Source organism: Sprattus sprattus, assembly GCF_963457725.1.
Source record: "Sprattus sprattus genome assembly, chromosome: 1".
Lineage (NCBI taxonomy): Eukaryota > Metazoa > Chordata > Actinopteri > Clupeiformes > Clupeidae > Sprattus > Sprattus sprattus.
The window spans coordinates 70,175,014-70,202,426 of NC_137920.1; the positions used below are offsets into that span (position 1 = coordinate 70,175,014).

At 43.5% G+C, this 27,413-nt stretch overlaps 1 protein-coding gene across 1 annotated transcript in view; it reads left to right on the forward strand.

Annotated features, from left to right (window-relative positions):
• The window catches only part of camk2a (calcium/calmodulin-dependent protein kinase II alpha), a gene marked incomplete at its 5' end in the record, with an annotated part of 40,625 nt that extends 14,184 nt beyond the window's left edge, over positions 1-26,441 (forward strand). The window contains 16 exons of the mRNA XM_080847874.1: positions 3,656-3,710; positions 4,419-4,484; positions 5,798-5,870; positions 7,828-7,930; positions 10,535-10,618; positions 11,175-11,269; positions 11,815-11,937; positions 12,760-12,843; positions 14,477-14,519; positions 16,977-17,017; positions 18,492-18,524; positions 19,216-19,264; positions 21,551-21,626; positions 24,264-24,358; positions 25,101-25,342; positions 25,607-26,441. Coding sequence (XP_080704000.1) covers positions 3,656-3,710; positions 4,419-4,484; positions 5,798-5,870; positions 7,828-7,930; positions 10,535-10,618; positions 11,175-11,269; positions 11,815-11,937; positions 12,760-12,843; positions 14,477-14,519; positions 16,977-17,017; positions 18,492-18,524; positions 19,216-19,264; positions 21,551-21,626; positions 24,264-24,358; positions 25,101-25,333 — 1,253 coding nt within the window. The 3' untranslated portion in view covers positions 25,334-25,342; positions 25,607-26,441. The remainder of the gene's footprint in view (positions 1-3,655; positions 3,711-4,418; positions 4,485-5,797; positions 5,871-7,827; positions 7,931-10,534; positions 10,619-11,174; positions 11,270-11,814; positions 11,938-12,759; positions 12,844-14,476; positions 14,520-16,976; positions 17,018-18,491; positions 18,525-19,215; positions 19,265-21,550; positions 21,627-24,263; positions 24,359-25,100; positions 25,343-25,606) is intronic.
• Positions 26,442-27,413: the final 972 nt, after the last annotated feature.

Genomic DNA, 27,413 nt, shown 5'->3' on the forward strand with positions numbered 1-27,413 from the left:
GGTAAAAACTGATACATAGATGCATGATATTGCCCATTACAAGACACTTCCGAAGAATGGATTTGTGGGCTAAGCAATTGTAACCACAGCAACATCATTAACAGCGTCGTCGTTTATGTTAAGTATGATAAAAGAGAAAGAAGGCTTTTATTTTTCTGAGCCAGTGGACAGTCTTGTTAGGTTTCCTCCGGTAGGAGGTAACCTATTGTTATTGTAGGCTTTCTTATTATTATGTTGCTGCAATGGGAGTCAATGGCAGCCCATAGAACCATATGGTAACTTTTTGTGAAATTTGGCACACTCATTAAGGACAGTCCCTTCTTCATTCACACCCATTTTCATGGCTCTCATTAGACCACTCTAGCGCCACCAACAGGTCAAAGTTGGACTTTTGTAACACACACAACTTTTGAACCGTGTGACCGATTTTTTTACCCCGAAAAATGAGGTACCAATGGATTCCCTAGATCAAGACGAATTCAACACACCCTATGGCGTCAATTTCCGGTTATATAGATTTTCCGCTATTTCCGGTTTTATCAAAAACCTTTGAAAGCCTTCTCCTCCTACAATTTTTGGCAAATCTTCTTCAAAATCACCAGAGATGATCTTTAGACCTAGCCTCACAAAAGTTATGGAAAGAATTTTGATCCTCACAACCGTTGGTCCGGTACAGCCACTCAAATTCAGCAGAAAAGTCACTGCTTGTCATTGCCCAGAGTCACTGCTTGTGCATGTGTGTTTGCATGTATGGGATCTCTTTGTTGATAGACAAACATGAGTGCGTTACTGTAGATCTCCTCACATTGTCGGCGGGTGTCTGTGGACTGCTGCTTGAGATGAGCTGAAGGCGCCGCGTGTGGGGTTGACTGTACTTCCCCGCTGACTATTGATGCAGTCGAGAGCAGCCACTCAGACGTGAAAGAAAGACTGTCATGTTGCGTGCAGTCACAAAAGGAATAAACACATGCAGACAGGCTGGCTATTCAGAGGGAGACAGACTCCTGGAGATAGATATTGACAGGCTGGAAGCTTGTCAGACACTGCTTTGCATTAATTGAAAAGCATTTGGAGCAACACATGCTTGAGACTGTTGAAATGTATCAACACGCGATTGTGATGCTTAAATCTTAATCTAAAAACAGTTTCATTGCAAATGACAAAAGATTGTCATGGATTTGCATCATTATTTGATTGGATAAGTGGGACACCAAAGTATGTGTTGATGTATTACCTTTATTGATTTTTCATTAAATGCGATGTATATGGGCCATTCTACCGAATTGGTGCAAAGTCAGGTCGGAAATATTTTGATTTTTTTTATGTTTTATTCCCAAAACTTTGTCCGTATGTATATTGTACCATATCTAAAGTACACTTATCTAGTAAAAGAACAGTCAATTTTTATATTGTATTTTCAGAATGTGTTGGAATGTTTTTCCTCTTCCAAAAATTGTCACTACCGAAACATCACATTTACTATAGTAAAAAAGTATTATTATTGACCTGTTCAGATTGTGTTTCCTTCCCTTCTCTGAAGAGTATTTTTACAAATATTTCTTGAAGGTTTTCACAATGAAATCCATAAAAATGAATTTTTTATCAAATTTTCAAGTTCAATTTATACAATTCATCAAAATCTAAGTGCAATATTTCTTTGTAAAATGCAAAATACTGATCATATTGATTCCAGAGTTGTTAATTGATGAAATTGAACATACATTAATCCAATCAGTATCATAACATTTTAGTTGATTACTCAATATACTTAATTTTTTACAAAACATCCTGTTTTTCGGTAGTGCTGCACTGTTTCGGTAGTGACATCCAGTGTTTCGGTAGTGACTGCACTGTTGGATGGATGTTCATTTCTCTCCCAAAATCTTCCAAAAGGTGCTCTGGACCGCCCTTTAGTCCACACAACACATTTATTTAAAAATTATGGGATTGAACTACTTACCATTTCATTTTGTCACTACTGAAATCATCAGGTCACTACCATATGTTTCGGTAGTGACTGTTTCGGTAGTGACAATTCTAGCTAACTTTAAGCATAAATAAAGAATTCTAACAAGCACACGGCATGCAAACACATCTTTGAAGAGGTGAACACACATACAAACATAAGATTTTCCATGAAACCCCAAAAGGTTTACTTAATTGAAGAAAACATGCGTTTCGGTAGTGACAATTCTTAAGGTTACACGTCGATTTTCAGACTTTGGAACACATTTATATAAAAACTATGGGATTTAGCTACTTACCATTCAACCATGAGGGTCAGAGATGCAGTGTCACTGCATGGTCAAAAATGCAGAGTCGTGGCTAAAACACAGGCTCAGCCAATGGACTAAAACTCTTGTGTTTCGGTAGTGACATGAAAACTAGGGACATGATTTTTTGAGTATAGAAAATTGATTTAAAAATTAAACCCACAATAAATCTAAATATTCCAAGTTCTGTTTCAACCCAATCATAAAGATCTTTGAAATTAAATCATTGAAAAAAATCTAAAAAAATTGAAAAGTGTTATTTACAGGCATTGAAATTTAGATATCAGGGTTGGGGACAGCTACTTCTCAATAGAAAGTACCCTATAAATGATGATTTTGTATATATTTAGCTTATCACTATCTCATGAAATGCATTGGGTTTATATAGACCATAACATTTTCTAATTAAATATCTATGCCTAAATACCTAATTGTTTTGTAAATAGTTTTTATTGTTGAGGGACTGCATATTACACGAATTCGGTAGAATGGCCCATATACAGTAGTTTGTATAGTTTTACAAAAAACATTTTTTTTATGTAATAGTAGATTGTAATGACACTCCCCTTTGCCTGTGTCTAATATTCACAGACAACATTTCTACACAACATGGAGCCCTTTCCATTCTACATGAAGGGTTCTTTGGCCTGCAGCAATATTCCGTGGGTTTAAAGCTGTTGAGGACGAGGGATTCATTGTGCTACGTGTGTCTATTGTTTTGTTTCATTTTTTTGCGAGGTTTAAGGTCAAGAGGAAGTTAGCAAAGGTGATTTTGCAGATCTAATTGCTGTGAGAAACACATAGAGAGAATAATGGTCTGAAACTAGCTCTGGCAGTTTTATGTAATTTTTTGCACTGGTTGCTATGCATTGGATTTGGCAAGTTGGTGCTATCTAAACAGCAGCCTTTCCTCTTGTTCTCTCCAATCTCAGCACCCACACACAGACATGCATGAGTCCTCTTTCCCTTCCTCCCTCTCCCTCCACCCCCTCCCTCTCTCTCTCTCTCTCTCTCTCTCTGAGTGCACACACACACCCACACACACACTTGCATACAGCGCATCATAACACTTTGCATGGCGGGAAGAGGGAAGGGGGTGGATAGTTGTGGGCTAAATTGTGCAAAGGATTATCTATTCTTTTGCACACTGATACTGTGAGGACATGGCACAGGTCTCTCCACATTCATAAACACAACTAGTTGTTTGTACAGTGGTTGATAGTGATGTCTGGAACTTAACAAAGTGACCATCTCTAGTTGCTCTTTTATGAAGTGCTTGTCGGCATGTAAAAGTGTTTTATGATCCTTTACTTTAATAATCACTATAAATACCCTACACCCTCTGCACCCCCCCCCCCCCCCCCCCCTCCTTGTCTTTTCAGTGCGTCTCCATGACAGCATCTCAGAGGAGGGACACCATTATCTGATATTTGACCTGTGAGTTTTAATGTCTTGCAACATACATTTAAAAATGCCATATGTCTGTTGAGATGGGCTGCATACATTATTCAGAATTTTGGAAAAATTAGGGGGAAAAAACCCTGGAAGAATTGATATCTGTATACGTGTCTTGAAACTTGCATGCAGGTGTAATGAAAAAGATAAATAGATTTAAAGCAAATCCAGTCAGGCAGAATTAGAGAGCGTTCCTGCTGAACACATTTGCACTCTGCCACTTTTCATTACTGAACCTCCAGAATAAACTTTGATCACAAATGTCTTTCACCATCGAAGTGATTTGGCATTTATTAGTTGCCTCTCATTTCCAAAAGTTATTATTTCTGCTTCTGTGTGAAAAAAAACCTTTCATGTTGACAAAGGCATTTCCAGGCTCAGATGAAAAACAACACAGAGATGAAAGTAATCAGACAGACAGACAGACAGACAGACAGACAGACAGACAGACAGACAGACAGACAGACAAAGAACACTCTGTCTAGGGCCCCCAATACTAATACTTGGCAAACCCAGGCGGTAAACCCCGAAACCTTACAGACCCTTCATGGACAAGGCTACCCACCTTACCTCCAACATATCAGTCAGGGACAGCGACAAACTGGCCATGAACTGAGATTAAACTGACGGACATGAGTCATGATGTCTGTGTCATGTTCAGGTTGAGTGACACCTGTGCTTGTTCACCAGAGTGACAGGTGGGGAGCTCTTTGAGGACATAGTTGCACGGGAGTACTACAGCGAAGCGGACGCAAGGTAAGAGGAAAAAGACTAATGTTCTCCTGTGATCATCACACAACTGCTATGCACAACTGGCCCTAAGGGTAGCAATGGGGCATTTTTGGCTGCCGAGGTGTCCCCAAATATTTCTGAAGCTAAAGAGGACTCACAGCTGGAATAGCCTGATTCACTTGCTTCCTTACACTATGTTACTTATCTCAAGGGAAAAGTTTTACTGTGAATTAAGTGTTGGGTGGATTAAAATCAATCCAGCACCCTTGTGTGTATGTATAATTGGTCTCAGTGTGTGTGTAACAAACCAGGCCAGACATGATTGTGAGAGATCATTACAGCACACAAAATTAATATAGAGACTCATCTTCTCAACTTGTGCTTCAAACAAGTGTTATATTGATCATGAAACAAGCTTTAAAGAACGGTTCAAAGAAATGGTCAGAAGAAACAAATACTGTGTAAACACAGAAAGGGAGAATTAAACTGATTAAGCATCTAATCAATAGCTAATCAACCATCTAGCAAAGCACTCTTTAGAGGCTTTGCAGGATATGCCAATCAAATAAACCTGAAACAGACTCATTGAAACCTGCAGTTAAAGTATCAGAAGCATGCTAAGATATGCAGCACTGTTTATGTTTCAACAATTTGCACAGTTGAAGGCACACAGCACCTGGTCATGAGGGGATAATTACGTGGCCGTGAGCTCATCAACTACACTCTTCAGCCCACTGTTTGCACTGTTTACAACTTGCACAGGTCAAAATATTATGCATCACAACGAGTAAGACAAAAGCTACTTGCTACTTATTCAGCATCAATTCACTTTTGAGGCTGTGGAGGACCTCAGCCTTCAAATACCTCTGGAGAAGTGAAGGGAAGGGCAAGGATAGGCATCGGCCCCTGGTCACTCCTCCGATACCCTGGCAGATTTCCAAAACAAGATAATGAGTGATGATTTCAGATGGGAGTAGCCACCCCCCCACCAGACCAAGACCAATCGCTGGATCGACTAACAAAGATGTGTCTTCTCTGCCCCTTAGCTTCTGTACGCCACTGACTGTCATGGAGATGAACAGCACTTACTATCAGTTAATTAGCATCTTACAGATTTACCACCCAAGGTGCACACTTTCATCTGACACGGAGTTCCCGTCACACTGAATCGCAGCCTCAGATTACGAATCCCAGTCCAGAGTAGCACCGGTGGCTGTAGTGATAAAAACAACGAGGCGCGTCTGATCAGTGCTAATTGTCAGTTGTGTATCATTGTCAGTTAGTCAGTCAGTCAGTCAGTCAAGTCTCTCTAATGGTGTTATTGTGTCCCCATTCAGTCACTGTATTCAGCAGATCCTAGAGGCCGTGTTGCACTGTCATCAGATGGGTGTGGTTCACAGAGACCTTAAGGTAAATATGAATTATTCAAAACTCAGAAAACATAAGTTGTCGTTCTGTATCTTGAAGACATTTCATTCAGCGTTAAACAAGTAGGTGTGTCACCTTTGATGCCACTATAGTGGACCAATACTACAAAAACATGGAATACACCACGAAAAGGTATCACAGTACATACCGGACATATTTTATCTCTATTTGGAATCCACTCTGGAGGACCAAACTGATAGTGATAGAGCACTTGTTGCCAGGATTGTAGGCAATTACTGTATGACAAGACTGGACATTATGGGGCTTTTAAAATATGGTTTTAACTGTCTCTGTCCCTGGTGCTGTGTTACTGCGGCTCACAGGATTCTCAGCACCAGGCGATGAGAGGATAATTACATGGCCATGAGCTCATCAACTACACTCTTCAGCCCACTGTGCCTCCCCCCCCACCCCCCCCCCCCCCCAACCCCCAACCTCGCCGGGGAAAGTCACAATACTGTGTAATATCCAGTCTGGTATTGTTACTCACACCAATTCCGGCTGCTTCAGCCCTGATGGCGTGGCCGCGTACGGTGGCCGTACTCTGGGGACGTGGCGACCACCTCGCTGAAATATGGGTGATAATTACACAGCGGTTAGAGTGTGGTTCAGCGCACGAGTGCGCGTGGGCTGCAGATGGATCCGCTCCTGCCAATACTCCCCCGCGTTCCCCTGCCTGCAACGCAGCCTCCGGGGCCGAGGCAGAGCGGAGAGTAAGCTCAGCCTGCAGGAGAGATCGCCTCCACCTCCCCAATGCCATCATTAATGGCACTGAGCATTATGGAGGTGATGCAACGTGCAATTTGAGATGGTGGAGAAAATAGAGGAGCGTGTTGGTATCTGTGGAAGGCACAGGTCCAAAGAAATTGGAATGGAGTGACTCACTTGCACCGGTGATTAGTGTTGGATTTTAATTCCCATTTATTAAGTCTCATAGGGTTCACTTGACATGTAATGAGTTAGATGACCATTCTAGACCTATGGTTTAAAATCAGTTAACTTTTTCTGGATGCAAAAATGTTTTCTTCTGTGCAACACGCTTTTAATCTGCTGTCAATTCATATGTTATTTTTTGGGCAATAATGTTTTTCTGATATTATGTTTTGAATATTAATCTTACGTTAACCAAAGCTAAAGTTTGCAAACATTAATATTATTGTGCTTAGTTGATAAGTAATCACAATATGCTTATTATGTGATACCAAAACGTTGATCTTTTCTGTACCTCTGTGTATTCCACCCCCTCAACCCCTGAATACATAAACATTCACAGCTTGCACTATCTAACACGCTACTCTTCTAACTGCTTAAACATACAGTGCACACTGTCAGCTCTCTACTGTCTTATTTTTGTCAAACACACACACACACACACACACACACACACACACACACACACACACACACACACACACACACACACACACACACACACACACACACACACACTCACACACACACACACACACACACACACACAGAGAGAGAGAGAGAGAGAGAGAGAGAGACAGAAAGATCCATATTTCATTCAGTACAATTTCATAAATTGAAGCTGATATAGACAAGGGTGAGATTGGAAGCTAAGGCTGATGTATGAACCCTCTGTGTGTGTGTGTGTGTGTGTTTATGCGTTTGTGTGTTGGGGGGATGGGCAACAAGTCATCTAAAGCAATGCCGAATGAAAGGAGAGTCGTAGGCTTTTTTTCATTTGTTCATTTTATCTGTGTGAGACGGAGGAGGCTGTGTGGGTGGAAGGATCTGCAGAGCTGTGAACTGCTGCAGTGACATTAACTCTCAACTCCATTCATTGACAAGCGCAGCCATTAAGCATGTCTGCATATGAGCCTCTCTCTCTCTCTCTCTCTCTACCTCTCTCTCTCTCTATCAATGTCCTCATCTTCTCTCCCCTCTCCGCTATGCCCCTGTCCGCTCTCTACAGCCCGAGAATCTCCTCCTTGCCTCGAAGTCCAAAGGAGCGGCGGTGAAGCTGGCTGACTTTGGCCTGGCCATCGAAGTGGAGGGAGAACAGCAGGCGTGGTTTGGTAATGACTTCCATTCACTGTGCGCCGATAGTGTTCATTACAGGTTCACTGTATTAGTTACACTTGTTTGTTCACCTATAAGTGAATAATATATATCTGACATTTAACAAGTTTTATTAATTGGTGTTCACAAAAAAACAGCTTAACCCCAGTATTGTTTTTTGGTTATGATGCAACAGCCAGAGGTGTGTATAAAATACACCTGATCACGACCACTGATGGACAGGGATGTTTACCTAGGAGATGAAATGAATTCACTGGTGTAATAAAAAAAATGTGTAGGTAGATTAATGCTGAAAAACAGAGTGGGAGGCTGGGAGAGATAATGGGTTTAAGAGAGAGAGCGAGAGAGAGAGAGAAAGAGAATTGTCTCCCCAGTTCCCGGTCTCTCTCCCCAAGAGTCTGATGTGTAGACAGCCCTCACAAAAGAGCAGTTACAAGACTACCTCTTAGAAAAGGGTTTCAATCAGACCTCAGCCCTCACTTTCCCGCCAACAAAAGTGTTATTGACTTAAAGATAAACAAACAAAAAGACATTGATTACTGGACAGAAGTCGCCAAATCCCAGAACAAAGTCAAGACGTGTCTGTCCCTGGGCAGATAAGCAGCCAGCAGCAGCACAGGGACTGTTCTCAGACCAGGAGGAACACTGACCAAGTGTGCAGGCTGCGCTCTTGGCCACAGAGTTGGGTAGGCTACAGACAACCTGGCTGCCCAGAGAGGACTGGCTGTGTTTCCACTGTGGTCAATGTAAAAAACACATAGAGCTGAATGAAATAAATCATCCACTGAATATATTTGGTTGAAATATTTCCCAAAAAAAGGAGGAAAAGGAACAGATTTGAGGAAGGAATGCTGCCGACACATGCTTAACTGTCTGACTACTATTTTTACTGCTTCTATGACTGCTACTACTACTGCTACTGCTACTGCTACTGCTACTGCTACTGCTACTGCTACTGCTACTGCTACTATTACTGCTACTACAACTGCTAATATTACTGCTACTGCTACTGCTACTATTACTGCTACTACTACTGCTACTGCTACTGCTACTTCTGCTACAACTTCTATTACTGCTACTACTACTGCTACTGCTGATACTACTAGTACTGCTAGTACTACTGCTACTGCAACTGCTACTGCTACTATTACTGCTACTACTCCTGCTACTACTGCTACTACTACTACTGATACTACTACTAATAATAACAATAATGATAATGATGAAATATTATATAATAATGATAATGAAATAATGATGACTTATGATGAAGATGAAGATGATTTTACTTTGTATGTGTTTTTGCAATGACAACACTGTGCATATGACATTCATGCCAGCAGAGCTTGTTAAACAGAGTGATGGGAGAAGGCTAGCTGGTAGCGTCTTGTTTTATTTATGGAACCAATTTCAAAGTTGAAATAGAAATGTCACCACTGCTCCATCCAGACTCATTATCTCAGATGCCACACACACACACACACACACACACACACACACACACACACACACACACACACACACACACACACACACACACACACACACACACACACACACACACACACACACACACACACACACACACGCTCCATCCAGACTCATTATCTCAGATGCCTGCTGAGGTTCCCCCTCTGGATGGAGCAGAGGCAGATTTTTCTTTCCTCCGTCTCTGTTCAAACAAACTGACAAGTCACCTTCTAATTCCTGTTGTCAGGCCCAAAAGGTCATAAAGGTTATAAATTATGGTTGACCCTCAAACCATATGAATAGGGATGATGGGCTTCGCTGTAAGTTTTTTTGTAATGTTTTTTCAAGAAAGATTTGTCTTACTTCGACATGTCATGTATTGTTTTTATTTTTAGTAGATATTAGGAAGTATACTTAACTCCAAAATGGATCAGTAATCGACTCCATTTAGGATTTTCTATTTACTGTTTTGTGTCGTGTCCTGATCTGTCTGGAGGTCTGGCGTTCTATCAGGGGTCAACTGGACCGGTGCCTGGATTTTGTTCTTTCCCCATCCATACGACCCACAGTAACCCCGACTTCTCTTGCACAGCCCACACTCTAAGACCTTCTTAGCAACACCAGACAGCTACAACAAACGTTGATTCTTCTGCAGAGTCCATTAACTGAAATGAGGAAATGTAGATGTTCTTGCACTCTAATGTTGATGCTATCAAGCACAGAGCCATTAGTCAGTGAGAAGCTTGGGTATATTGCTCTGTGGGTTTTTTTTTTTATACCAATGTTAAAAGGGATAATTAGGGATCTTTGCAGTCTGTATGAGTGACCCTTTAGTCTATAATGAGAGATTTTGAATGAAAACCTACTTCCATTTTTGAGTAAAAAGCAATTTGTGATAGCTTGTGGTTTTGCTTTGTAAGATAGTGAGATAAATGAAGCAGGATTATTATACTAGGGCTTGGCTGAATTTCCTATTGTAACATGTTCTTTGGGTTTATAAAACCTGAAAAGTAGCCTGGTGAAAGACAAAAAAACTGTTTACGTTCATATTGTATGTTGACATTGTATCTCGGCTTTTCACATAACAAAGACCAGTGGGAAGACGTGAGTGTATCTGTGTATGGCTGTAGGCTTTGCTGGGACACCTGGATACCTGTCTCCTGAGGTCCTGAGGAAAGATCCGTACGGCAAGGCTGTGGACCTGTGGGCATGCGGTGAGTGCTTTGCCCCGCTGTTCGTTAGTTTAGAAGTTTGTTGAAACTGGGAAGTCTAATTTACTTCATCTTTGAACTTCTTTCTCTGTGGCCATATATATTTAAGAGGAGCATGTGAGTCTCAACTGAAATTATCTGTTTTTTCTTATTATGTTTGCCCTGTATTCCTCAGTAAGTAGGAAAGCACCATACTGGATCAGACTAAAGCAGCATGATTTTAGACTGGAGGCGGTACTTGTGACAGTACAGTATATACCTTAAAGGGGATGAAAGGTCTTTGGGAAACATTCTGACAGTATACTTAAGGGGATATACCTTTAAGGGGATGAAAGGTCTTTGGTAAACATTGTCAACAAATTGGGCTCTTCTTGTAAGGTGCACGCTCTGTGTTAACTCAAGAGCACGACGTGCTAAAGTTGTCAGCAAGGTTTCTGTGTTCACGGGCATTGAGTTCATCTGAGTCATTTCTGCAGACTCTCTCACCCTATTTTTGCTTCTGTGTGGTGGGCAGAATGTCGACTCCCACAGTTAAAGGTACACATCTTCACTCTTCCAGGTGTCATTTTGTACATCCTCCTCGTCGGCTACCCCCCCTTCTGGGATGAAGACCAGCACAGGCTGTATCAGCAGATCAAAGCTGGCGCCTATGATGTCAGTAAAGGACCATTGAATCTCTGAATGAATGTATTCATTATGCATGAAATATCAGTGTTACGCAATACGCCATTGTCTTTTCACACAGAAGGAGAGCCTGTAGAGTAGACATTGCATGTGAAATGTATTCACAGCACATCCAGACTCACTTGACATTCAACTAAAAGCTAATACCATGAAATCAGTGGAAGCTTTGTGGTGATCAGTGTATTCTTGGAATTTCAAAATGTGTTTACATTTCAAGAAAGAATACAGTGCAAATAAGAAAACTTTATTCATCTATTATGCTGCTTGATAACGTTCTTTTTTTTTTTTAAATCAAGTTTTCAATTTTTGAACTATTTAGCAGTGTAAATCCCTAAAATCCTCTGAATATTATCAATCATTTTGAGACAACTTCAATATTAAGACTTTATTGACTGTGACTGTTTTAAATATATATCTTGTGCATGTGGTTTTTACCATCTAAATTTTAAAAATATATCCCTCTGCTTTCATTTATTAATTATTTTTCATTATTAATTATCTTTCCTCCTGTACAGTTCCCATCACCCGAATGGGACACTGTAACCCCTGAAGCGAAGGATCTTATTAACAAGATGTTAACCATCAACCCTGCCAAGCGCATCACTGCTTCAGAGGTCCTGAAACATCCGTGGATCTCAGTAAGTACTCCCCTGTCAATGCCTGCAGACTGGAACGACATCAACAGCATTCCTCTTGAGTTTGTTTCCAGTTCAGCTGTGCTCGTCTTTATAGATCCACCAGTTGTGGTCATAAAATGTCCATCTCCACAGCATAAATTTGAATTCAGGATTTCTCTCTAACTAGTGACAACCATTTGACAAATGTAAACCATGCAAGTAAGTAGTAACTGTAACAAGTTGAATGATACAAGAAACATCACCACAGAAGTTAAACAAAGACTGACCCCAAACAGTCTGACCTCTCATTCAGATATTTAATCAGGTGTATTTGACGATGGTATGAATTGTTCGTCTGACACATTCTAATGTTTAGTCTAGAAGCGGTGATTTTTAGTAGTGCGGTTATCTCTTGACTGAGGATGAGCTCTTGAGGAGGGGATCCTGATCCTGATCCTGATTGTGATCCTGTGTGTGTGTGTGTGTGTGTGTGTGTGTGTGTGTGTGTGTGTGTGTGTGTGTGTGTGTTGTGTGTCTGTGTCTGTGTCTGTGTCTGTCTGTGTGTGTGTGTGTGTGTGTGTGTGTGTGTGTGTGTGTGTGCGCGTGTGTGTGTGTGTGTGTGTGTGTGTGTGTGCGTCTGTGTGTGTGTGTGTGTGTGTGTGTGTGTGTGTGTGTGTGTGTGTGTGTGTGTGTGTGTGTGTGCGTGTGTGTGTGTGTGTGTGTGTGTGTGTATGTGTGTGTTGTGTGTCTGTGTGTGTGTGTGTGTGTGTGTGTGTGTGTGTGTGTGTGTGTGTGTGTGTGTGTGTGTGTGTGTGTCTGTGTGTGTGTGTCCCTGCTCCTCAGCACCGCTCCACAGTGGCCTCCTGCATGCACAGACAGGAGACCGTGGAATGCCTGAAGAAGTTCAACGCTCGCCGGAAGCTGAAGGTAAACAGAACACGGCGCAGCGTCAACGCCAGCCGTGGGAACCGGTGGGGTGTACATAACCACACCCTGTTTTACAACATGATCGCACAGAACAGACATGTGAAAAGGCTCCTTCACATAAACCATACACACATTAGGGTTGACAAGCACACTATTCATGTATTGCTATTTCACCTAACTCTGCGCGAGGATTTGCGCAAGGATTTTAGCCAGAGGTGAAACCCTTTCTCGGAGTGAGAGATTGAGCCCTGGGGCCCGAGGTTTTGGTTCATCAGAGTAAGCAGAGAGCAGGGTTCCTTCCACTGATGTGATCCTTCGGTGTTGTCTACCGGTGCAATGTTTTGGCTTTGCAGGTATTCATCATTCTTATGTAGTTCATCAAAACAGACGTGAACAGTGGAAATGTCCTGATGCAACATGACATGTCTACATGGCAAAGCAGAGGGAAAATGAAACCTGACAGTAGTAGACAGTATATTGTGACTTAATTTGTAACATATTAAACATCATTCGTGTCATTCTTTAAAACTGGAAAAGGCTTTAACACCTAGGTGGACACACAGCATGGGGGTTCATGACCTACTTGTGTCTCACTCTTCCCGTGTCCGCTAGAGTCTTGAAACTTTCCACTCAATGAAAGACCGTTAATGACCATCGGTCCAGATCATATCACCAGACCATCAGTGACTGGAGCAGCTCATATCTCATGTGATGTGATGCGGAGCGATATAGTGGTTCAGGTAGAGTAGTCGTTCAGCAATCGGAAGGTTGCTAGTTCGATCCCGACTCCTTCCTCATCAAGTATCCTTGAGCAAGACATTGAACAATCACTCCCGATGTGCAGGTTGGCACCTTAGACGGTACCTATAAAATAGGGGATATTGTTGAATCCCCAGAAAGGACTGTATAGCTGATTGAATGAATAGGTTACAATCGCCACAGGTCTGTCCGGTTAGAACATGAACGGATGCCAAAGTTTCAATGATGACTGGTTTGTCTGCCATTGTTGTGTGAATGGGTAGATGTCTGAGGCATTGATCTGTAAAGCGCTTTGAGTGCTCTATGAGTAGAAAAGAGCAATATATACATGCAGTCCAATTACCATGAGAAGTGACCTGAGGGTTGTGTGGAGCTAAGTAGAGAGATTTAGTAAATCAGTCTTCCCTTCCTTTGACACCTGACACCTCTGCTCAGTAGCTCTTTATCCGCATAACCTGAAATGAATCCAAATGCTTCCAACCTCAACAGAGGTCATATTGCAGGGATCAGTTTTGAATTGAAAGTGCCTCCTCTCCGTCGTCACACCTGCACCTCACTGCTCAGCACGTCTCTGCATCTACTTTAATACACTCTCTCTTTTCTCTCACTCTCTCATTGTTGTCCCAGAAAAATCATTTCGAGAGAAACATGAAAGATTCGAAAAGGGACATAGAAACAGACACACACACACACACACACACATACACACACACACACACACACAGTCACACACACAGTCACACACACACACACACACACACACACACACACACACACACACACACACACACACACACACACACACACACACACACACACACACACACTATTCTTAACTCCTTCATAATATGAATTGTTCTATCCTTTCATCCAGGGTGCTATTCTCACCACGATGTTGGCTACCCGCAATTTTTCAGGTAAGTCTCTTACTCAAAAACAGTGTTGTCCTTGACAGTCGGTACTTACAGTACTTTTCCCAGTCTGCTGCTAATTCTGCTTAATGAGATCCCTTCAAAGAACTCACATATCTTTCTCAACACTCTCAATCCCATGACTACAGTCATCAGTTCCATAGGTACTGTTCCCCACCCTCCTATGACACATTTCTCACTCCTCTGGTCATTCTGTTGTGTGTCAAGTGTTTTGCGGGTAATGAAATTGAGTCTCTCCGGACGTGTGTTGGACAAAGGTGCTTATTAAAATGCGAGTTGAGTTTTAATTTCAGATTGTCTCAGCCATCTACCCTGTGCGCTCTCTCCCTCCCTCCTTCCTTCCCTCTCTCTTTTTTTCTCTCTCTCTCTCTCTCTCTCTCTCTCTCTCTCTCTCACCCTCCCTCCCTCTCTCCCTCTCTCTCTCTCTCCCCCCTTCTCTCTCTTGTGACTGAATGCTTTCAGTGGCGCTTGCCACGGAATTCACCACTGCCGGGGTGCAGCATATGGTGCTCCCCACATCCTCTCGTGTTGCTGGGACTGGAAATGTTTTCTGTGGCTGTGGAACTGACACCCTGCTTAGACTTGCCGTTGGTGGCGTAGCTTCGACTCACAGGAGCCAAGCAGGAGTCTCCGTGCCAAATGCTGTTTGGCCTATCAATCTCTATCTGGAACCAGGCCAGTGCTATGTCAGCCTGACTGGTTTCTACAAGTGAAGATACTATGCTTGTATAGTAAGCATTGGGAATGACTGAGGTAACTTAGTTGGAACATCTAAGTCCATATAGTTGGCTTGCCTGTAGTATAGCCATCTGACATAAAAGTGAGATGGGATTATTTAGACAGTGACATTAATAAACAAACACACTCAGCAACACTCATAAACACCCTCGCTATCTCAAGCTCTGCTTTCACTCATGAACTCTCTCTCTCTCTGCAGCTCTCTCTCTCTCTCTCTCTCAAGCAAACTCAGAGTCTATCTATTTCACACACACACACACACACACACACACACACACACACACACACACACACACACACACACACACACACACACACACACACACACACACACACACACACACATACAACCACACACACACATAACCACACACACACACACACACACACACAACCACACACACACACACACATAACCACACACACACACACACACACACACACACACACACAACCACACACACACTGCCAGGGAATTCTGGATGGAAACCAAGTTCTCAAAGCTGTGACCCCTCTACTATCTGTCTTTGGTTCAGCCACCTCATCACCACCCATGGGCTTCGTCATTCATCCTTTTCCCTCTACTGTCTGTCTATCTTTACCTCCCCGGAGTGGCAGAAGAAGCCACTGCAGATAGATTGATGGCCAGATCACTGCTACAGTCTATTTATACAGCCTCTTTAAAAAAAACACTTGCAGCACTTTGATTCTCATTGTCCTGCCTCTGCCTTTTATAATGTCAACTCTCTTTGCCAGGTCTGTTTAGTCTACTTGCACGGAGGATAGAAATAGTTTATCCCTCAGTTGTGTTGCTTCTGTGCGAGTTTTAAGGGTAAACCAGGTTATCATTCCGTAGTACCTAATTAGAGATGGGACCAGCAGATTGCAATCTTCAGAGAGTCGTCCTGCTGTAGCCAGTCCAGGGAAACCCCCTCTAGCATAGCAGCCGCGCTTCCCAGCAACAGAGGGCGATGGGGTCACAAGGCCAGGGGGGCTGTGGATCAGACTACACCCCTGCCTCTGACAGGCCAGAGTACATGTAGCATATGCCAGAGCAGGGCTAAAATTAGCGGACATGTCGATGCGCGTAAAAAAAAGGAGGGGAAACGCCCTGGCGGCATGACTTTCTCTGGGTGGGCGTAAGATAAACACCTACGCGACACTGGCGGGTGAAAGTCAATAAGAGGGACTTCGATGAATACTGGGCAGAGGAATGGCGCTTTGGTCACCGACACAGTTTAGGCGCTGAAGGACTTACCCAGGAATGCATCTGTGCTGGTCTCCTATCTCAAGTGCTCCTATATCAGGGACCCCTCCCATCTACTCAATCCCAGTCTGCTAAACTGGACTAGATCCTCCAGGCCACAGGGCCGTCAAAAGACTGACTTTACATTTCAAATTGACTGAATGATTGGAAAATGTTCACCCCTTTAGGAGTTTTGGATTGACCTCTGGAGTCTCGTCAAAAGACTATGTGACTGTGAAAGACCTGTGTGCGGGCTGGGACACACACCGAACTTTTTTTTTACCTTTGGCGTTAGATCCTCGTTTATTTTTCTTCTTTTGGCTGTCAGTGCGCGGTTTGAATTTAGCCCGAGTTCCAGTTGGACGGAGGACGCCCTGCCATGCCCTTTGCCCTTCACTTCTGGGCCTTCGTGCCCTTCTTGATTGCTCTCGCGCTCTTTTTCTTTGTTTCCCTGGCAGGAGGCAAGACCTCGGCCGGCAAGAAGACGGATGGTGTGAAGGTAGGGATGGGTGTGACACTCACAGATCAAGAGACGTGAGGGCTTTTAATGGCCAGCTGTTCAGTGACCATGGAGATTCACACAGACAGGCAGACACTTTATTGTTTTCTGCTCACATTCTTTATGTCTTAGTCGTTTCCTAATATATTTTCAGAGATAAGTATTTTAAAACCTGTAGGCTGTAGTTTTTAATTTCTAGTTTATTGTCAAACTTGTGTATAAACTGTTTAAAGACTGCCATCATGACGACCAGCCAAAATAGGTTGCAGAAATAGTGACCAGGTCCAAGTTTCCCCGAAGACTTAACGCTGCTATGATCATCATAACTAAACAAGAAAGAGTTTGTTTAGAATGATAATCTATCTACCTTTAAGTGAAGGTTGGAGCACTAAAATACCCTCAGAAAACCATGGCTCATGTGTACATTTGTGATCAGTGTAGAGGTTCACTGAGCGGGGTGGCTGTGCTGCTACCATGCCATATGTCTTCCACAGTTGGCTCAGTTATCCTGATGGATGGCTCCTCAGAATGTGCTGTCTGGGCCTCATGTCTTAACTGTAGCTTTGACGTTGTGCGTTGTGTTGTGTGCAGATGAACATGGGCTGCATGTAGGAGAGCATTACCCCCCCCTCCCCCCCCCCCCCCCCCCCCGTTTACGCTTCCTGCTGCATGCAATGACATTTATATCACACCGACACAGCGACATCGACAGATCTGATTTATCCACTGTTTAAAACTGTTCCTTAAATGGTTTTACCACATGCAGCGTGGAAAGATCTTAGCCACCTGAAACGTCAAAAAACGTCATATTTGAAAGACATTATTTTAGTGTGTGTGTGTGTGTGTGTACATATACATGTGTGTGTTTATGTGTTCTTTTCGGTGTGTGTGTGTCTGGGTGGGGGATGATTGTGTGCATGCATGTTTGTGTGTATGAGTGTGCGTTTGCATCGGTGATTGCTTGCTTGCGTGTATGTGTGTGTGTGTGTGTGTGTGTGTGTGTGCGTGCATGTATGTGGGTGCATGTGTGTGTGTGTGTGTGCGTGCATGTGTGTGTGTGTGTGTGTGTGCTTGCATGTGTGTGTGTGTCAGCACCTTACTCGCATGGCTGCTGATGTCCCCATGTGTCAGCTGAGTAAAGGGCACGGGGCTGGATGGTGGATTAGTCAGAAATGCTACCGGACCCCGAGTAGTGGACACACACTCTCCCTCTCCCCTTATCAAAGGCATTCCTAGGCACTGCCTACAGCTATGACACCTTCATCCAAAAACAAGGCGATGCCAGGACCACCACTGCCTGCTGGGACACACACACTCACACACCCACAGACACCGAAACAACCCAAACGTGCCCCACACACACACATTGACGCCTAGCATGGAGGTCTTGCTAGACTCCCTCTACCACGCGCTGGCCTCCGTCTCCATCGCATTCCGTGTGTTCCTGTTTAACCTCCTCTCGTTTCTCTTCCAGAAAAGGAAGTCCAGTTCCAGTGTCCAGCTGATGGTGAGTCTGATATCCGCCCCCCCCCTCCCCATCCTCCTGGGTGACCCTCTCCGCCGTGCTGTCCCCACTGTCGCACTCCTTTCCATCTAACGGAAAGTGACTCTAAACTAAGTAGCATTAGTTTTGAAAAACAAACAAACAAACGTACTAATCAGCCAACCGACTGAGCGACTGACCGGTCAGTGGGTCGAATGAACAAACTCATGCCGTCATTTCAAATGGAGCTGGACTTTCTTTTTGGCGTCGTGGACATCCCATCTCTAATGTTTGCCAAATGCTGCTGCTTTGTTTTGGTTCTGTGTGCACTAACACAGGGGGGTCACGAAAGGGACCAGACATCGCTCCTGATGTGGGTGTCTCTGCTCTCCCCCCCCCCCTCAGACTGATGTGTTTGCCCTCTCTAACAACCCCCCACCCCCCTCCCCAAATAACACAAGGGATTGTTTTCTTTTGAAGGCACAGGAGAGAAGATTTTGGGAGCGGTTTGTCTTAACACTTCAGATTTGGTGCTTCTGCTCGGCTCTCGCTTTCGGAGAGTGTAGAACAAACACAACACACCCGCACGCACACACTCACACACACACACACACACACACACACACACACACACACACACACACACATACACACACACACACAGACTTCGTACTATTCTCTTGAAACTCTGAAATGGTTTGTGTGTCATTTCCAGGAATCATCAGAAAGCACTAACACCACCATTGAGGATGAGGACACTCGAGGTAAAGTCATATTTTTTTCTTCTGTAGCTGCCTGTGCTAGTCTTGGAGGATGAGCATGTACATGGATTAAGACGTAAAAATGCACACCATCTGCATTACAGAACCATGATGCTGTAGTTTCTGTGTCTTCTTTTGAAGAAACGTTTGGCAAAAAATTCTACTAGCCACAGTGCTACTCAAAAGCTGTTGTGGCTTGTCTTTCAGTGAACAGGAAAGGGACAGTTAATAAAGTTATAAATACACCTTTCAGCAGCACAGCAGAGTTAAAAATAGCTTTGTTCTCTTACCGACGTTTCAGTGTGACATTCCACAACACAAGTGTTATGTATCAGGCTCCTTAGATAAGTATTGTGCCTGTACTGTAAAAGTGTTATGGATTACGCTCCTTAGATAAGTATTGTGCCTGTACTGTAAAAGTGTTATGGATTACGCTCCTTAGATTAGTATTGTGCCTGTACTGTAAAAGTGTTATGGATTACGCTCCTTAGATTAGTATTGTGCCTGTACTGTAAAAGTGTTATGGATTACGCTCCTTAGATTAGTATTGTGCCTGTACTGTAAAAGTGTTATGGATTACGCTCCTTAGATTAGTATTGTGCCTGTACTGTAAAAGTGTTATGGATTACGCTCCTTAGATTAGTATTGTGCCTGTACTGTAAAAGTCTTATGGACTAGGCTCCTTAGATTAGTTTTGTGCCTGTGCTGTACAACTTTAGTCAGAGCCTTTACCTTTACATGAAATAGGTAGCTCAGTTCTTTTTTCTTTGACTGTCTGTAAAGTGTTAAATGAATGGACATGAGTCACACTGTTAGGTAAGAGTTTTTTGGGGGATGTGGCATTGTCGTTGCCCATGCAATCCAGGTCTTGCATTCTTGGTTAGATAACTCTGTGGAAATAGCTTGCTTACAGACACTCTCCAATTTCTTTTTTAACCATTGTGCTTCTAAGAAAACCACGCAAGTGTTGACAGTCAACGATCGCCCCTCTATTTTGCCATTTACTTGCTGCAACCCAGCGAATTCTCCTTCAGTCAATGTGTGTTATAATACACGCATTTGATCTATTTCTGAATAGCACTGGAAAATGGCGCAGTAAGTTCTGAAGCGAGGGGAGGGAGGACTCAGAGAGATGGTGTGTGTGTGTGTGTGTGTGTATGTGTGTATGTGTGTGTGTGTGTGTGTGGGAAGATGAGCGTGGGGGTGGGAGAGACTACGGTGGTCGTGGTGTTTGGAGGTGTTATGGCTCACAGAGGAGTAAATCAGGAGGAGTAAAAAAAAAAAAAATACAGAAACGGGAGGTGGGTTGGGGGAGGGGCGATGAGGGCAAGACTGAAGGAGGAAGTGGCAGAAGAGAAAAAGGAAAGGACTGAATCAACCTTGTTTTATTGTGATGGAGGAGATAAAGGCCGCTGCTGCATAGTGTGAAATCCTGCTTTGCCGTCGTGGCGTGGTGTGACGTGTGGTTCTCACTCATTGTGATTCAATGTAATTGAGGGGGAAGAGTCGGTGGAGAGGAGTGGAGTTGGAGGACGAGGCCCCGGGAAAAAGCTGCCCTCGGCTGCTTGTGGAAGGCCTGACCTTGCTTCTTCAACTTCTCCATAAAAGCAGGCATGGGTGGGAGGAGAGCTCTCTTCCTGCTGGCACTGTCAGTTCAGCGTGTGGGCAGAGAGCGGCCCACGCACTCTCAGTACACCGCACCGCACAATGCTTCTATCTCTCTCTCTCTCTCTCTTTCTCTCTATTTTTTCTCTTTCTCTCTTTCCCTCCCTCTTTGTTTCTCTCTCTCCTCTACCTCCCTCTCTATTACACACACACACACACACACACACACACACACACACACACACACACAGACACACACACACACACACACACACACAGACACACACACACACACACCCACAAGCTGTTAGCACACAACCACATAGTCTCTCACAGCCACAATATGTCCGCATGTGTGAAGGTATGACTCAAGTGCAGTTAAACTCCCATGCACTTGTTCAGGTACCTCGGTAGCCATATGAAGGTAATGTGCGGTTTCGTGCAGTTAAATGTCATTTGATGGAATCCAGCACGTCGGTTCAAAAGCTGAATAAATGGCTGTTAGGAGCCTCTGCATGGCTAATCTAATAAGTGCTCCAGGATACGTCTGCGTGCAATATTCAAAAGCTAATGAATTTCACTGCAGTAGCATTTGTCATTGTCATAGTTTAGTTCTCACCAGTGGAGTATTGTGTGTGTGTGTGTGTGTGTGTGTGTGTGTGTGTGTGTGTGTGTGTGTTCCAGTGAGGAAACAGGAGATCATCAAGGTGACAGAGCAGCTCATCGAGGCCATCAGCAACGGTGACTTTGAGAGCTACACGTAAGTGGAAAAGGCTTGATTTTGTTCTTTTCAGTGATAGATCCCCACCACCATCTACCGTCATGGTTTTTAACTCATTTCTGTTCTTGACTGACATGCAATTGCACGAATAACTTCTTTCTAACTCTTATAGCCCGCCTCTTTTTTTTGCACTTGTGCTTGAGTCAGTCAGCTTGGGGGACACATTCCCACTAATGGAGGCAAAGTCTGATTTAATGGTCCTTGGATCTGGGCAATTTACATTTCAATTGGATTGCAAAGGAAACACCCAGTGGAGGGGGACTCCTCAGTGCTCTTGAGAAAACCTCTTAACGTCTTGCATACCTTTACGTAAGGCCCAAGAATATTCCACTCAGTGGAAGAGGGAGACATCTTAAGTGTGATTTAGGGCCCCTCTGGAGGACTGAGTGAACGGGGGGGGGGGGGGGGGACATGCCTCTCCAAGCCCTGCTGCTTATGCCATTTAGCCGTTCAGCACGAAGGCTGTCATAGCCGTCAGTCATCTGGTAATATGCCGTGTGGTGATTTGTGACGCTAGCCTGTCGTGTTGAAATATCCCCAGTAAGAATGGTGTAGGGAAAAAACATGGACATACATACATACTCGAGCCTAATGAGCCTTATCGGATTTGCATCTGGCTTTTGAGTTTGTATGTCCACACATTTCGACACAATACCTGATTTCTCACTTTGGTCCTTATAGTCCATGAGCCAGGGGGGTTGATCGGTATCATCGGGGGGACAAATGCTATCATTGTTTTTTGGCAAGGTATACACCCCTAGTACTAGAAAATTACCCCAGTTATCTGCTTGCCAGGGCACAGTTTGTAACCAGCTGCATCCCTGCAGTTGATTGACAGTGGGTTATGATGAGGCAGAGTTCCCCCGCTTTCTGCCACCTTCAAAGTCTTTTTGTTTCAGAAATGAGAGGACAGAGGACTCTCTGAGTCTCATGGTTCTGGCAGCAGCAGCCAGACATGTTCTTTTAAAGTGCACTGATGTGAGCATTCAAGCTGGGAAAAAAAGCTGGTTGCTGCTATATTTCAGGGAGTGTAGCTCGCAAGAACCATTCTTGGCTCTTTTTGCCAGCGAATTATTCAGTGTGTGAAGAAGGTTTTCAGCAGGGATTAAGTATAACAGCTGAATATCAAAAATAAAATAAAGTGACAAAATTTGTGTCATACGCACCGTGCAGACTTAAACGTTGCTGTTACCATGGAAGCATATTTAAGACTTAAAGGCTCTGTTAAGGAACTCTCTCCCCTCAAAAAAGTTTCTTCAAAAGTGCCTTGATGTAGAACTGACCGTCCGTATGTTGCCAGGACAGTTCATTGCCACAGACTTTTCTAATCTAACCATTGAGGGTTTTTTTCTGCTGGCACAAGCAAATAAAAGTACATTCGTTAGTCGGGTGAAGGTGTGGGAGAGGATTGAAATCCTTCTCTGTTTTCAAAAAAAGCCCTTTTGCCCTGCGGGTTTGGCTTACATTTGGGTGTGCACTTTAGGTTAAGTCAGAGGTGGTCCTGTCACAGACTTGGCCTTGTAGTGAAATCTGAGGTGGAAACGTAGCCCTCTACCTCAGGGCCACTGGATCCCATGACACACACACACACACACTCACACACTCACACACACACTGGATCCCATGACACAAGACAACATCTGAGTGTGAGTGTGACTGTGAGTGTGAGTGTCACTGTAAGTGTAAGTGTGTGATAGTGTGTGTTAGTGTGTGTGTGTGTGTGTGTGTGTGTGTGTCTGGAGATGTGTGTGTGTGTGTGTGTGCATGTGTGTGTGTGTGTGTGTGTGAGGGTGTGTATGTGTGTGTGTGTGTGTGTGTGTGTGTGTGTGTGTGTGTGTGTGTGTGTGTGTGTGTGTGTGTGTGTGTGTGTGTGTGTGTGTGTGTGAGGGTGTGATTGAGTGTCTGTCTCTGAACATGTGCTTATTTGGAAGTACAGTCATTGTGCTACATGTTCTTTCCTCTGGAAAGAATCTCAGGGTTCTTTTTTACAGCCAGCCAAGCTCAGTCTTGACCATGGAAAATTCTATTCAGTCACGGCTCCTAAAATATTACATGAGCTACACTTGCACTCTTCCCTCCATGCCTCTGAGAGACTCTGCTCTGAAGATAACAAACTTCTGTCATCACCCCTAAAACACTCACTCATACAGTCTCTGCCTTGTTTGCCTTTTGACGGTGAAGATCTTGATGATGTTCCTATGCTTTCATGTCACCTCACATTGCTGCCAGCTGTGCCTGTGTAACAGTGAGCACATACAGTCATGGACAAAAATATTGTCCGGCCCTTTTTTGAGTTTTATGTGGAATAAAGTCAGATTTGGCATCATTTCTCAGATTTGTTTGTGTTTTTCCAATGCATACTAAGTAAATGAACATGTGAATACAAAAGCATTTGTAATTGCAACACTTTTCTGGGAGTAGTGGTGCATTATCTGACAGAAGTGTAGGGGTGCCAATATTTTTGTCCATGACTGTATATGCAAATGTGACATCATTAGGGAAACTGCTGTGGACTTACGGTACGTTACCACGCTGGATGTTGCACAGTGAACCTGAAGTCCTCTGTGTGATCTCTACTCTGTCACTCTTATACTTTCCTCTTCTGCTGTCCTGTAGGAAGATGTGCGATCCCAGTGTTACTGCCTTTGAGCCGGAGGCTCTGGGAAACCTGGTGGAGGGCCTGGACTTCCACCGCTTCTACTTTGAGAACTGTAAGCCTCCCTTCCCCCCCCCCCCCCACACAGAATCACATTAATGCCACTGAGCTGAAATATATTCCATTACGCGCTGTGCTTATCTTTGTTCATATTGTGAAGCCTTCCCTGTCCTTGTCGTGAGTCTCGAGACGCTGATGTGGGGAAATCTGATTTTCTCAAATCCTTAGATCTCAGATACAGTAAAAAAAAAAAAAAAAGGCTTGCAGAACTGGGAGAGGCAAAATGAAGGCTGAACCCGAGTTACCGTAGGCCTCATTAGTGTGAGCGCAGACAGCAGACATTTGTCTCGTTTGGCCAGCCGTTCATTGGCTCATTGTCTCAGTCTCATTGTCTCATTAATTAGAAGTGATGTTTGAACTCTGCCTCTGTTCCTTTCCCGCTCTCTGTTATCTGCTCTTTCCTCAGGAAGTGAGGGGCAGACATAATAGGACCTACAGGGACTGCTGGGGGTGGTGGTCGTTAGGGGTGGTCGTTAGGGGGCTATAATCTTATTGATCATGACAGATATCGCAGGAATTTGCATCGGCGAGATCCTGGCACAATATCAGGAATAGAAAGCACTGTAAATGACTTGTCATAATGCTCGTCGGATTATGGAGTAGTAATTATTGTATAGTGCGAAATACACATCATACATATCAATACACATCAATCTTATTGAGCTGCTGCGTTCAAATTCACAATCTTAAGCCAAGTGATAACGGCATAATAACCAGCATTGTTCTTTTTTTGGCAGTGTGGTCCAAGAACAGCAAACCAGTCCACACCACCATCCTCAACCCACACATCCATCTGATTGGGGAGGAGGCCGCCTGCATCGCCTATATACGCATCACCCAGTACATCGACACCAACGGTATGCCACGCACCGCCCAGTCTGAGGAGACACGCATCTGGCACCGCCGGGATGGCAAGTGGCAGATCGTCCACTTCCACCGTTCAGGGGCACCTTCTGCCATCACCAAGTAAGCAGACGAGGTGAGAAGCTCCGGAGCACTGATATCACTCCTGAGATGACAACATGGCGCCATCTGGTGGCAAGGAGCTGGAAATGCTATCAAATAAATATTTCAAAGCAGTTTTTCTTGCACTGTAATTGCAACTATGTACCTCTCACTAATGCTATATTTTTTCCCTCTCCCCCCCCCCCCCCTCTCGCTCATCTCTCTATCTCTTGCTCTCTCTTTCTCTCTGTCGCTCTCTCTTTCTCTCTGTCTCTCCTTCGGTCTCTGTTGACATTAGCCTTGTTGTTGGAGGGCCTGAATGAGCCATGACTTTCATGACGCTGCTGATTTGCTGGCTGTGTGTGTGGACCCCCGGAGAGAGGATCCCACCTCCCTGAGACACAAGCCTGCACCCCACCCCCACCCCCACCCCCACCTCATCCACGTATCGCATCTCTCCTGTCTGGCATACGTTTACACATCGCTACAACTCCAACATCCTCAGCTCAGCTATCACCCCAATACACCCCATCTGTCTACGTTTAGCTGCCTCAGTTAAAGTATGTCTTTTTTTTTTCATTAGTTTTCATGGTAGAGATTTGATGAGCTGAAATGGATCAGACAAGCTTTTCTAGATGTTAACCTCCATTTAAAAAGCGGATTCATCAGTTGTGGTCTTTCAGAGAGCTGAGTTCAAATGCTGTCTCCTAAATGCAGAAACATGGTGCAACATTTTGTAACTGAAAGCAAATAACTCCTCAATATGAAAAAAAAACTTTGATATTATCAGTATTACTGCCGGTAGGCTACAGCTTTCTTCAGGCTAAATATTGTATGAACAGGCTTTCAAGTGAATGGTTTAACTAACTTTATAAGTATCCGATGAAATTAGACAAAAATAAAATTGAATGTATTTTTTGAATTTTACTATGAAGTTGTTTTATACTATGACTAACCCCTTGATATGATCTTTTAATAAGTTAATACAAATCTTTTCATGGAGCAACTTCTATTGACGCGAAACCACAATATTTATTCTTGGGTCGTTTTCCTGCAACTCTATACCAACAGACTGTCTAAACAGCCTAAAAAAAAAAGCAGAATTGTTCTCAGAATAATAGAAGCCCTCTCGATTTACCTCAGCCCTTATCTCCATAGCGGTTCAGAAAGCATCAAGGTTCATAACTGGATGTGGTATACATGTGGGTCTAAGTCATGACACTTTGTTTTAGATCTTCCAGTTCACACAGTCTGTGAGCTCTTCCGCACAGGAAAAATAGCGCTCTTGCTGAAAGAAAAGAAGGTTAAAGAGCCTGGCGGAGGTTAAAGGGAACATGACACCAGATCCACATTTAACTTCCTGAGTTCCGCACTACTCCTGGGTGATCTGCAATAAAGTAGTGCTTTTATTCAGAGGGTGTTTCAGTCGATTCAGTCTTTTCAGACGTAGACTCACTCTTGGTACGGTGGTTGAAATGACATTGCCTATTGCCTACTCGTTGCCTTGTGTGGTAATTGTGGTTCCATGAGTCTGTATTTCCACTATATTGGTTGACATTGTGTTTGCAGTACCACAGTATATTGCATGGATGTGAAACATAAGGGCCACACCCTAGAATCTCACTCTCTTGGTTGTGGACAGTAGAAAATGTAGAAGTTCACCAGGACCTGAGAAATATAATGTTTTTCTTTTATTTTCTCAGATTATATGAGTAAAGCAAGGAAACCACTGGAAATGTTTTGTCTTGAATTCCTTGTAGATTGTACAATGAGTTGCAGAATTGAATTATTGTCCCTTCACTAAAAATAAGCTAGATATTTGAAATGCAACTTGTGGGATTGAGATAACTTGGGACACATGTACTTGACACTTTTCATGCAATGGTTTATCAATGAATGTCTTAGCTGATCGTTAGAAACAATTGCAATCAATGAAACATAAAGCAAAAGACGAATAAGGAACCTGGCGCCACTCTTTAAGACTTGAAGTAAAGATTGTATATGTGCTTTTTTTTTTTTTTTATCTTCATGGTGAAAATAGCTTCTGCCTCTGTAATATTAGAGCTTCCAGCAAAAAAGGTCTCTGTGTTCACATTTCTTTTTGT